Genomic DNA, 13,042 nt, shown 5'->3' with positions numbered 1-13,042 from the left:
GGAGCAGTTCTAGAAACGCCAGATTTTTCTGCCCAACTAGATCTATCTTCCTGGTTTGGGGGACTTCCTGGATCCTTTCTGAGTAATTGAGGGGATTTATACTATACAATATGCCTGTGAGCCAAACAGGCCGATGGAAAGTTTTCCTATACACATAAAAATCAAAGCTCTTCTCTCCCCAACTCCAATCTCTGCTAGAAAATGGGCCATAATTAAATTGACTTGACATAGATTTCATGGCAGAGATGAATTATCTGTGATGATACTAAATAGAGGCAAAACTAACTCCATTAAATGTCAGGTCTCTTGTCTGTTTTTAAAGCACTGATGGTAGTGTTGTGTTTATTACCTAATAGACTACAACACTCACATCTGGCTTTCCTCAGTAGAACGGTATTTGCCTTTGGCTGAAGAATAGTTTAATCTACTTCGTATGGTCCAAAATATGGCTAAACTATGACTTCCTGGGTTCTATTTTAGATGGGTTGTCCACATGGTGGTAAAATAAGCGTCTTCCTCTTGCCTCCATCTTCTGGAAGGTTTCCTGATCACATATAAACTCTTTAGGTAAGGCTTATTCTTGCTGTCTTGGCGTGCAGCTCTACATGTTTCTGTGAGCATTAATGCGGAATGGGAATGTGTGAGGTGGGGAAGTGGGGCAAAGCAGGGCTCGTGGCTTAAGTAGAAGGTGAAGCTCCCATTCATGAGAATGAAAGTGCTCTTCACGCTGCCTGATCAGCAGTGAGGAGGGGAGGGTGAAAACCCTTCTCACACAGAGGACACTGCAACTTCAAGGAATCCATGTCCCCAGATTAGCAACCCTGAGGTTCATCTGCTCAAACCAGAAAACTTCTGAATTTCCTTGATCAGCTCCAGGCCTTACAACTTGGGACAAGTGACTGGTAAGAAAATGCCACTGCTATGCTTTCTGTTGGAAACTGTTAGAAATTTTACTGAACTCCAAACCCCACTGGAACATGGGATCCCGCAGCCTGGCCAAGCCTTGCATTGTTCTCATTTTCATCCTCATGCTCAGGACTGACTTTGTGAGGAGGCATTGTTGGGATTCCGGAAGCTTTCTCTTACAACTGGCCACACCTGCAAGTTCATTGTCTCTGCATGCCCTGTTCCTCACAGAAGCTAGCTCTTAATTAGTATTTATTTTGGACTTATTTATGGTATAAGCTTAGTGCTCTAATATATTTATTTTGGGGAAGGGCCAAGTTACTCTACATCCTATGTTTGAGCCTGCATTGTTGATACCTCGTGCAGTGACCACCACGTAACTATATACCCATGTGTTCGATATTGATGACGTCACTTGCATCACACTCAGTATTGGGAATTAAAGATGTGAATGTTCTGTGACCAGAGCCAGGTTTGACAGAGGTGGAATCAGCTCCTGGTGGAATACAAATCTTGAGAACTCTGGTCACCTGATCCACTGCATCTGGATTGAGTGTATTTTAACGGAGAAAGAAATTAAATGATTTTATATAAAAAGAATGGCTCTATATTTTTCCTTTGTTCTTTTACCCTTGTCCATGGCACCCTTAGGCACCACAGAATGCTGGACTCCCTTGGAGCCAGTTGGACTAGAGAAGGCTTAGTGTCTCTCCTCTGCTACAGTCTTCCCTCATCCATCAGTGGAATTATTGATGTTTAGAACAATAGATAACATTGGTGGCATCACCAATTCTGTATTTCTTGTCTAGCAGATGCTAGCAGCTGCAGGATATTATAGCCTTCATACAGAGCTAAACTACTTAGCCCCCAAATCAGATGTTATCCCAGTTCCCTAATGGCCTTGTTCCCAACGACCCATATTTAGGAAAGTCTTGGTTTAAAAAATACAGTACAGGGGCTCCTGGGTGGCTCAGTTAAGCATCCAACTTCGGCTCAGGTCATGATTTCACGTCTAGTGGGTTCGAGCCCTGCATTGGGCTCCGTGCTGACAGCTCAGAGCCTGGAGCCTGCTTCAGATTCTGTGTCTCCCTCTCTCTCTGCTCCTCCCCTGTTCACACTCTGTCTGTCTGTCTGTCTGTCTGTCTGTCTCTCTCTCTCTCTCTCTCAAAAATAAATACTAAAAAAAAAAAAAAAAATACAGTACATGGGGGTGCCTGTGTGGCTCAGTCAGAAGAGCATGTGACTTTTGATCTCAGGGTCATGCATTCAAGCCCCACTTTGAGCATAGAGATTACTAAATAAAAACACAAATTCAAAATATAGAGTACATGGTTCATAACAATATCGTTCATTTGAAGAAAGATAGAGATGAGATTCAATTCAGCAAAGATGGAGAACTTACTGTGTGTCCAGTGGGCTGAGCTTTGGAGATGGGGGTTGGGGAATAAGTGAGACCCAGCACCACAGCTCCAGCTCCTGGAGCTCATATCTGAGGGCAAAGCTAACTTCAGACAAGTTAGCTCCCCAGTGGGATGAATGTCAAAGGGGAAATCAAGAAAACCTTCAGGTTCTTTAACAGGAATGTGATCCAGTTTGAGGCTTCAGTGAAATCAACTCTGAGGGAGAGAGACCTGAAATATAATCATCCTTCTTACAGAATGCAGTGATTTTTTTTAATGTTTATTTTTAAGAGAGAGAGAGAGAGTGGGGGAAGGGCAGAGAGAGAGGGACAGAGAATCCCAAGCACACTCTGCACTGTCAGCACAGAGCCTGATGCAGGGCTCGAACCCACAGATGTGAGATCATGACGTGAGCCCAAGTTGGACGCTTAACCGACTGAGCCACTCAGGCGTCCCTGCAGTGATTTCTTTTTTTAAGAGAAGACAGAAAAATACTCTGAGTGCTCCCATTTCCATGAATAACACCACCATTGATCCAGGTGTGAAAGTCAGAAAGCCAAGAAACCGTGTGGTAGACTTAATTTGAAGTCTCCCAAAGGACCATGCTTAATATTTGTGCCCTTGCATAGTCCCCTTTCTAATCTGGACTGGCCTTTGATCTTTAACCAAAAGAATGTGGCAAAACTAGCAGCTTCCATTTTTGCACTTAGGAGAAGTCAGCTGCCATGTAAGTCCAACCACCCTGAGACCACTAAGCTAACCACATGGAGAAACCAGGCAGAGGAGAGGAGAGGAGAACCAAACAAGTGAGCTGGCAGCAAGGACTGAGAACCCAGACAGAAGATCCAAGCTGAGCTGTTTGGGCCACCTTAGCTGATGGGCAGAACAGAAATAACCTGTCCCACCAAGCCCTGTTCAAACCGCCGAGTCATGAGCAAATGACAATATAGTTACTGTTTTAAGTCGTTACATTTTGGGGTAGTTTGCAGCAGTAGACAACCAAACACCTTGGCTTCCTTTGTCTTGTAACCCCTCCTTCGTTAAATCCTATCAGTTTGACCTCCAGAACATTCTAAATCCAACTACTCTCTTCATCTCCTCTGACACCAGCTGACTCCCAAACTACCAGCCGCTTTTTCTGATAAAAACTGCAATAGCTTCTTAAGTAGTCTCTGTGCATCTACTCAGGGCCACTTCCAATCTGTACACCTTGCTGCAACCAGAGAGACCTTCCCAGAGCATAAATTATGTCACCCTCTCGCTTAAAATATTTCAGTAGCTTTCTTTTGCTCCAAGAATAAAAACCATCAAAGTTCTTTACGGGGTCTAATGCTTAACAAGGTTCTACCAAGTTTCTGGCCACTGACCCTGCTTGCCCTGTACATCTATCTTTTTCTTTTCTGCCAAACTAGCCTTTTTTCTTTTTTTGAGGTTTTTTTTTTTTTTAACTTTATTTTTTGAGAGAGAAGAGAATGAGATCATGACCTGAGCTGCAATCAAGAATCAGACGCTAAACTGACTGAGCCACCCGGGTGCCCCCATACTAGCCTCTTAATTACTACACTCTGCCAATCCCTTTTGCCCCAGGGACCTTACATATACTATTCTCTCTTTCTGAAACCCTTTCCCACTCACCTGCCCCTGCCTCCTTTGTTAAGTGCCTCCTGGTTTATCTTAATAGGTTTCAGCTCAAAATCCCACTTCCACACAGAAGCCTTCCCTGACACTCCAGACGGGGCAAAATCTCCCTTTAAAATACTTTCATTCCAGGGCACCTAGCTGGCTCATTTAAAAGAGCATATGACTTTTTTTTTTTTAATGTTTATTTATTTTTGAGAGAAAGAGAGCACAAGCTGGGGAGGGGCAGAGAGAGAGGGAGACAGAGGATCCAAAGCGAGCTCTGTGCTGTCAGCAGAGTCACCCCTAGGTAGAGCATATGACTCTTATTAATAGTAGGTCGTCAGTTCAAGTCCCACATCAGGCCTGGAGCCTACTTAAAAAAAAAAAATACGGGAGCGCCTGGGTGGCTCAGTCGGTTAAGCGTCTGACTTCAGCTCAGGTTATGATCTTGTAGTTTGTGAGTTCAAGCCCCACAACAGGCTCTGCTGACAGCTCAGAGCCCAGAGCCTGCTTCAGATTCTCTCTCCCTGTCTCTGCCCCTCTGCCGCTTGCGCTCTCTCTTTCTCTTAAATATAAGTAAACATTTAAAAAAAATACCCATTCCTCTCAGCACCTGTCATAGCTATAATATTATTTATTTGGATAATGACTTAATTTAGGATTTAAGTAAGTATTTATTTGATGATTGTCTCCCCCACTAGACTAAGTTTCATTCTGGGTTTATCTGAGCTGAACCTTAAAGAAATGACAAGTCATCTGCACATTGGCTGGAAGTGCAGCCCAAATTCTTTGAAACTACAGTGGGATGTGTCCCCTCTCCTTGAATCTGAGCCCTGAGGCCTCCTGACAAATAGAAAATAGCAGAAATTACACTGTACTGTTTTTTAGGCCTAAGCCTTAAGGAAGTGGCCATCTTCCATTTCCTTTTTTTTGTTGTTAGTTTTTTTTAACATTTATTTATTTTTGAGAGACAGAGAGCAAGCGGGGGAGGGGCAGAGAGAGAAGGAGACACAGAATCTGAAGCAGACTCCAGGCTCTGGGCAAGATGTCAGCACATAGCCCAAAGCGGGGCTCAAACCCACAAACTGTGAGATCATGACCTGAGCCGAAGGCAGACACTTAACCGAGTGAGCCACCCAGGTGCCCCGGCCATCTTCCATTAACTATCACTTTGGATGCTTTCTCTTAAACCTAATCACCATGCTATGAGAAAGCCTAAATAGCCCATGGAGAGGGACAAGAAACTTGGTCCTCAGGCTCAAATGCGTTCCCTGCTGATAGCACTAAATTTGCCAGTTATATCAATGAGCCACCTTGGAAACAGAATTTCTAGCCTCTCCTTTCCCAGTCCCCCCACCAAAATCCCATCTGATACCACATCATGGAGCAGAGATGAACTTTCACTATTGAACCCCGCCTAAATGGAAGATCCCTGAGCAAAATGATTTTTTTTTAAGCTGTAAATTTTAGGTGGTTAGTTATACAGCAACAGAAAATGGGAACATCAACCAGAAGGACAACCCTGTGCAGAAAGGCAACACTTTCCGGGGCAGGATCACAGAGCTGTTTGCCATCCTGAGTTTTACTGAGCCCTGGCCGGCCAGGAGCCTGGAGTGTTTGTTGACATACAGAGGGGGAGTCTGTGGCAATCCTCAACCAGAGGACAATCTGTCATGTTCATGCTGGTATGCAGGGTGCAGACCTGGATCCAGGGTTCTCTCTTGCTCACAACCTTCCCTCCCCGGGGAATTGGCTGGTGGAGACTACTACACTCCAGAGTTTTGCCCTGAGGGGCAGCCTATTCCAACTTCTGGAGGTGAATGTGAATGGCAAGGGTTATCAAATTAGCATTTCAGGGGTGCCTGGGTGGCTCTGTTGGTTAAGAGTCTGACTCTTGATTTCGGCTCAGGTCATGATCTCATGGTTTCATGGGTTCAAGCCCTGCAGCAGGCTCTGCGCTGGGGATTCAGTCTTTTTCCCCCAACCACCGCCCCTCCCCTGCTCATGCTCTCTCTCTCCCCCAAAATAAATAAATAAACTTAAAAAAAAGAAGTAGCATCTCATTAAAGACTTGAGAGAGAAGAGACAGTTCAAGGGGGGAATCCAGGTATTCCTGCCCCAGAGGAATGTGCAGCTTTGTCCAGGGTGATTCAGATGAACACTCACATTCAATAGACAAAACTCCAAGAAGGCGCTGTGCTGAGGCACGCAACCTACAAGACACCTTCTAGGCCCTTGCTGTCCAACACAGGAGCCACAAGCCACTATGGCTATTTAAATTAAAATGTTAACTAATTAAAACTTTTAATAATTTAAAACAATTCCTCAAGTCTCATGAGCCACATTTCAAGTGCTAAACAGCCAAATGTGGCTAGTGGCTGCAGTATTGGACAGTGCAGATATAGACTATATCCATCACCTACATTTTATTGGATGGTACTGCTCTAGGCCCTTTAAGATTGGTCAACAGAAAAGGCCTTGCTCTCAAGGATGTGAGAACAAAAACAAGAAACAAGGAAAGATAAAACAAGGGCTACCACTGGGAGACTCACAGGAATGGTCACATTTATCAGGCCACAAATTCCAACCCCAAAATAGGTCCCTAAGGAGCTTTGGGAAGCAGCCTGAGTGGCCCACCTGAATTTTCAACTTCCCTTCCTGGTCACTGATAACACTTTTTCCAAACTCCTTAATATAGTCATTTCTTGCCTGGGGGGTTTCAATTTCCATAACTTTAGTATCCAATATGTTCAACAAAAATGTAACACAGCATCATGGTTAAGAACATGGACTCTGAAATCAAACTTTCTGTGTTAAAACCTGACCTTGGCAAGTTACTCATTCTCATAGAACCTGGTTAAAGGTATTATAACCTACTTCCCAAAGTTATTGTGAAGATCACATGAAAAAGCTTAATGGTGCCACAGAATAGTGAATACTCAGTGAATATTTGCTCCGATTTTTCCTAAGCTTATTTAATCTTATTTGGGTTTTGAAGAAAGCCTTCAATGGGGATGTGATGACTCCCCCTATATCCTCAATGGGGATGTGTGATCACTTTATCCTTGTCTACCTCCATTCTCCGTGTCTTTCATGCCCCTCTTCAGTTCTCCTGATCTCTCAGGGCCGTCCCCGGCACTTTGACATGGTGGCACCTGGCTCCAATGTGGCTACCAACAACCTGGTACCAGAGTATGAGGAGGACTCTTCATCTTGGGTGAGGCCACTCTCCTTTTCTGGTCTGTGCTTCCCTTCATTGCTTGGGTTCAGATTACCTAAACACTAAATGTATTCGTACTTGTAAAAGAAATCACAGGAGGCTGGAGTCTCATACTCTGGGTGAAATCCAGAGATTAGGGTGGGAGAAAGAGGGCTGTTAACGTCAAACATGCAGGAGTTGCCTTAGCTGGCTCTTGCTTCACAGGTCTTGCAGTTTAACAGGCTCTGGGATAAGGCTGAGGGCCTTGTCTGAGTGAGGGCTGTTCACCAAACCGTGCCCCGTCTGCTCCTCAGGTCTGCGTGACGAACACAAGATAAAACAGGTGTGCACATAAACTATAAACTAAAATCCCTAAGGGTTGTTAGAAGTTCCTCCACGGGAAGGCTGTGCTTTTGAGAGAGTGGCTCCTTTAAGAGGCGGGCTCCATCCCTACTAACAAAGAAAGTCCCCGCCCCCGGTTGCCAAGGTGCTCTATGGCGTCCCATTCTCATTGGTGAACGTCTGTGGGTGAGGCGCCCAGAGACATTTCCAACGAGCTGGCGGGGGGGAAAGATGGCGACGCCCCTCGGGTGGTCGCAGGGGGGGTCAGGATCAGTGTGTCTCGCTTTCGATCAACTGCGGGACGTGATCGAGTCTCAGGAGGAACTGATTCACCAGCTGAGGAATGTGGTATGCAGCCCGAAGAGCTGGGGGAGGGCCGGACCGGACACCTAAATGGCGGGGGCGGGGCCAGACCCTGTCCCGACGCCGATGGCGAGCTTAGAGCACATTGCCAATGGCGTAATCAGGAGGAGGCGGGGCCCGAGTATGTTCTGGCTGGTAGGGGTGGAGCCAAAAAGGGTCAAGGTCTTCATGATTATTTTCCTGGGGATTTAAACAAAATTAAGTTGCTTTCTACTCCCTGTCTGGTTGTGTAAGGCCTACTAGATATCTCCCCGTGTATTCACTGAGCCTCACTTTCCCCACTTCTAATTGGAGATGACTTCATTGGCTTCCCCGGGGTTCTCAGATGCAGGTATTGAAACTATTACGCGTTTTCCATTATGGACATCTCCTCCCCAGTGTCTAATGCAGCGCCATTTTGAGTGCAGTAAGCACAGGTTTGTCCCTTGCACATGTTAACTTAAGGGCCTGCGACCCTTTAATGTCCCTTTGCTTTTGCCTTCTGAGTCAAATCCTAGTTCATGAGTTCAAAGCATTGGAGCCACAGATTACCTGGACAGGCATGGTAAAGTCTTGGCCAGCTGAAGTTCATGGTTTTTCTGTTTTTATTTTCTATCTTGATAAGAGAGCTGGGAGATATCTCCATCTCAGAAACAAAACTGACTTAACATCTATTTCTCACCCTGAGGGGTGCGTGCAGCTCTAGGCATTCAATTCCCTGCAGTTCCCTGAGGGTACCCAGCTCTTCTTTGCAGCTGGCCTTTGCATGTCTGTTCTCACCATCTAGAACACTTTTCTGTTCCACCCCCTCTTCTTGCCCACCCCTGTTTACCAGTCAGAGCTCATGTCTGATGACCCCTTCTCCAGAAGCAGGTCTGACCCTTCCCCAGACCAGGGGCCTCCTCTGGGCACCACAGCCTTTTGTGCTTCTCCATCATAGTGCACGCTGTGTTAGAAGTACTGGCCATGGGCTATCTCCTATATCAAACTGGTTGCTCCTTGAGGGCAGGACCTAGAGCTGAGCCTCTGTGAATCTTATGGAACCAAATTCTCCCTGTTCAGAGCCCAAGTCTCATCCTAGGTGCCCTGGGTATCATCCCATTGTCTAACCTTGGTCCTGGTCCCTAGCGAGTACCCCTTCAACACCAGCCCCAGGCCCTCCCTGAGCCAGGCTCTGTTGCAGATGGTTCTCCAGGATGAAAATTTTGTCAGTAAAGAAGAGTTCCAGGCAGTGGAAAAGAAGCTGGTGGTAAGTAAGTGCCTCTGTGGGCTCCTGATCTTCCCCCATTTCCTGGGATCCCTGTGGATGGGCACAGTTATTATTGGCCTCTGACAGCTTTCTGCCCTAGTAGTGAGGACAGGATCTTCCTGTACCCTGGCTTCTATATGCCTGTCTGAGAAATGGAGCTGTTAATGGAACCTAGGAGACCTAGGGTAGCTCAGGGGTAATGAGGTCACTGCTTTCTGTTCCTGCAGGAAGAGAAAGCTGCCCATGCCAAGACCAAGGTCCTCCTGGCCAAGGAAGAGGAGAAGTTGCAATTTGCCCTCGGAGAGGTAGAGGTGCTATCTAAACAGCTGGAGAAAGAGAAGCTGGCTTTTGAAAAAGCGTGAGTGGGCCTTTCAAAGGGTTGTGAAGGGTTGGGGGTCCAGGCTGCCTGTCAGCCTTCCCACCCTCTCTTGTCTTATCTTCTCCACCCAGGCTCTCCAGTGTCAAGAGCAGAGCCCTGCAGGAATCCAGTAAGAAGGACCAGCTCATCACCAAGTGCAATGGTAGGCGGGAGGCCCGTGCTCCCCCCCACGCTTACATACATGGGCTCTTCCCTAACAGCGCAGTGCCTGTGTCAAGGGCAGGGTTTCACCCCAACTTCTGCCCCCGGCTGAGGATACCAGGAGGCCCAGGCGGGCCACACCATCGCAAAGGCCTTCAGGGACCAGGCAGGCCACGGAAATGAGGGAAGCAGTTGGTGTACAATATTCTTCATGGCCATAAAGGAATGGGCTCGCTCCCATTTTTCTTGAAACATACGACCTTTTAGTCCAACTTTTGTTTTCCCACTTTTGATGGGTATTAGAAATAGTGTACTTCACTCATACCTGTTACAAGAGGAACAGCAGGGCAAGCACAGTCCTATCTGGGAGCTGACTGCTAGGAACCCAGTAGGGAGGGGTAGGGACGGTGGTGACAGAAGAGCCGTGCCCTCTCTCAAGGGCTTAGTGCCTCTGCTCTGGGGAGGAGGGGGGCAGTATTGTCAGATCCTTAAAAAAGAAACTGGAAGCCAGTTTTTCATGGAAACTTTTCTGACTTTTTAGTGTTGGCAACTGATTTAGAAATTTTAAAACTATTGTATAGGCTAAGTATAATATGTCCATAGGCCATTAGTTTTCATCTCTGCTCTGTGCAGATGTATGTGGCTCCTTGTTGGCTCACTTGGTGCCATGAGCTGTGGGGCACTTTCTGTCAGCCACCCAGTGTCTCTAGATCCCAGGAATGCCTTTCAGTTTCCCAGAACACTAAATTCCCCTTACCTGGTTTAAGGAACAGATCTGAATTCCACATGCAACATCTGCTTCATACATTGCAGCAGATTTTGAGTAGGCCAGAGACCAGAGCCCAATTCCAAAAGAGATTCAGAGTCCCTTCTGATGGATTGTCACCTGAAGTCTTGGGCACCCCATACCCACCAATCCAGCCCTCTCTCCCTTGGTGAGTACTCTTACTAATAAGATGCCAACAGGCCGATATCTTGATCTGACTAGGTGGGCTGACAGGCCTTGTGGCTGTTTGACCAAGGGCTCTCAGTAGGGCCTCCTGGGGCCCAGCAGGCAGTCACTGCCTCTGTACCCAAGGCCACCAGACCCCACTCCTTCCTGTCTCTCTGCCTGTCCCCATACTTCCCTAAAAGAAACCTAGAGTTCTTTTGTGGTGGTACTCGAGCATTTCCTAGAGATTAGCCAAAGCCACGGGGTTCTATGTCTGCTTGTGGAAGGTGTGTGTGTGTGTGTGTGTGTGTGTGTGTGTGTGTGTGTGTGTGTATGCTATGGGGATGGAACCTGGCTGCCCTCCCCCAGAATGTCCCAGACCCCTCCAGTGGGACACAAGCCCTCACCTGAGCAAATCTCATGACCTGAGCCTCCCCCTGGCCTGTTGGCCAGGTTGGAGAACCTCCCTTTTTGTGGTTTTAGTTTGTTTTTTATACTTACATAGTTTCTTATTTTTCTCAAAGGGATTTTCTAACCATTCTCTCTGTGGGTGCTATTTATTTTAAATTCATCTCTAACTTATTTTAAAAGATTCACATAAATTTCTGATGCCTTTTCCCAAAAGAACTTCACAATCAATCAATCTGCGTGACCTGGGGAAGAAGGTTCAATAGGCGTGGTCCTATGACCGAGTGAGCTCATTTTCATTCTCTTCCTTCTCCTGTGTCTTTGTCTCCTCTTTTCTATGCTGTGCATTAACTTTTTACCAAATCTTCTCTTCTGAAACCTTAAATACTTCAGCATTTCTACATTTTTTAGACCTTGTGTTCTAGTTAATATTTGTCTAATCTTTAAAGGTGGTGGGATTTTCTTCCTAGGAGGATCAGAATTTTCCAGGGCTCCCCAAGGGTCAGTTTATGTAAATGAAGCACCGCCTCCCCCCATCCCTACAACCTCTTTCGATTTTGATGCAAGACACAAAAATCATCCTTGCATCTAATAAGCACTTAATTTGGGGTAAGCTTTGTCACCACTATCTCCTCTCACCTCACGCCCCTGTGCTGTCCCTGTCAGCAGATGAGAAAATGGGTCTAGAAGAGGAGGCAACTTGCCCAAAGTAGCAATACTGTCTCATCAATATTAACACTGCTAAAACATCACCCTCTGTTCTCTGATCAGTTCCTGAGTTTTAACTCTCTTTCAGGAGCTGCCTCCTTGAGGGTAGGGGCCCTGTCTTCTCTCCTTAAGCCCTAGCACAAGTCTGGGCATCCAGCTGGCCCTCAGTACGTCTGGTTGGATTGAGATGACTGAACTAAGTGATGTTTCTAAGTCCTAACTCCCCAGAGGATATCCTGGTCATTCATTCCACAAATAAATTTATCGTGCACCTTCTATGTGCCAGGTACAATTTTAGGCCTTAGGGTTAAAGCAGTAAATTTAAATAATATTTATCATTATGGATTTCATGGATGTAAATCCTAGTAGAGAAGAAAAGTGAGTAAAATATGTGGTATATTAGGTATAAGTGCTAAGAAGAAAAAGAAAGCAGGAAAAAGGGATAGGAACTATTGGGAGAGGTTGTACTTTAAACTAGGAAGTGTCTTGCCAAGGAGGTGATAGCTGTGAAGATCAGCAGGAGTTAGGGACAGGAGCCATTCATCCTCCTGCCTTTGGGCAGCACTGTCCACCTCTCTGCAGAGGCCTTTTCCTGCCCTCATGTGAGTCACCTGGTCCAGAATAGAGTTGTAAAGTCACTGACACATTCAGCAGACATTGTGCCACTCAGTCACCATGCTATCAAAACGCCATAATAAACTCATTCTTACCATGATGTTAACAGCTACTTGTGGAGAACCCCTGGGTCAGGAGAGCCAAGTTCTAAAAAGACCCATAAGGGAATGAATGCCTTATCTCAGGAAGGAGCCCTTCGGATGGGAACCACGCCTTCTCCCTGCCTCTCTCCCCCACAGAAATTGAGTCTCACATTATAAAGCAAGAAGATATACTTAATGGCAAAGAGAATGAGATTAAGGAGTTGCAGCAAGTTATCAGCCAGCAGAAACAGATCTTCAGGTGAGGCGTCTGGGCTAGGCTGGGGGTTGTTGATGGAAGTAGGGAGCCAGCTCTCTGGTCCCTACCCTAGACTGTCCCCAGCCCATGCCCAGCCAGCTCCATTGCAGGAATCACATGTCTGACTACCGGATCCAGAAGCAACAGGAGAACTACATGGCCCAAGTGCTGGACCAGAAGCATAAGAAAGCCTCGGGGACGCGTCAGGCCCGGAGCCACCAGCATCCCAGGGAAAAATAAAATTGTCTTCACCTTCCTGTTCTGTAGCTGTAATGCTGGACCTCTGCCTTCTCTGCTGTGGGGGTCCCCATCCCTGTGGGTTTCTGCTTCTGCCACGTCAGGCCTCACCGGTGCCCTGACTCCCAGAAAAGAGGCAGAAGGCACTCTTTTTTTTTCTCCCTGCCTGCCTCCTGGGCCTTCATGACAGAAGGGAGAATCAAGTTACCAGGGACTGGGTGGGGGA

General features: G+C 46.5%; 1 protein-coding gene across 6 annotated transcripts; it reads left to right on the top strand.

Moving 5' to 3' along the window:
- The first annotated feature begins 7,657 nt into the window (after nucleotides 1-7,657).
- Nucleotides 7,658-13,018, top strand: SPATA24 (spermatogenesis associated 24). 6 transcript variants are annotated; one of them, XM_045059762.1, is made up of 7 exons: nucleotides 7,675-7,815; nucleotides 8,065-8,161; nucleotides 8,993-9,058; nucleotides 9,286-9,416; nucleotides 9,509-9,579; nucleotides 12,480-12,582; nucleotides 12,664-13,018. In XM_045059762.1, exons 2-7 carry the CDS (start codon nucleotides 8,156-8,158, stop codon nucleotides 13,001-13,003), a joined length of 717 nt encoding a protein of 238 aa, XP_044915697.1. In that variant the 5' UTR covers nucleotides 7,675-7,815; nucleotides 8,065-8,155; the 3' UTR covers nucleotides 13,004-13,018. The 6 variants fall into 6 exon arrangements, with proteins under 6 accessions (XP_023111483.2, XP_019688493.2, XP_003980871.1 ...); XM_023255715.2 differs by lacking the exon at nucleotides 8,065-8,161 and having other exon boundaries at nucleotides 7,658-7,815; nucleotides 12,679-13,018; XM_019832934.3 differs by lacking the exon at nucleotides 8,065-8,161 and having other exon boundaries at nucleotides 7,658-7,815.
- Nucleotides 13,019-13,042: the final 24 nt, after the last annotated feature.

This window comes from Felis catus, chromosome A1 (assembly GCF_018350175.1).
Source record: "Felis catus isolate Fca126 chromosome A1, F.catus_Fca126_mat1.0, whole genome shotgun sequence".
Lineage (NCBI taxonomy): Eukaryota > Metazoa > Chordata > Mammalia > Carnivora > Felidae > Felis > Felis catus.
This window is presented reverse-complemented; position numbering and strand designations above follow the sequence as displayed.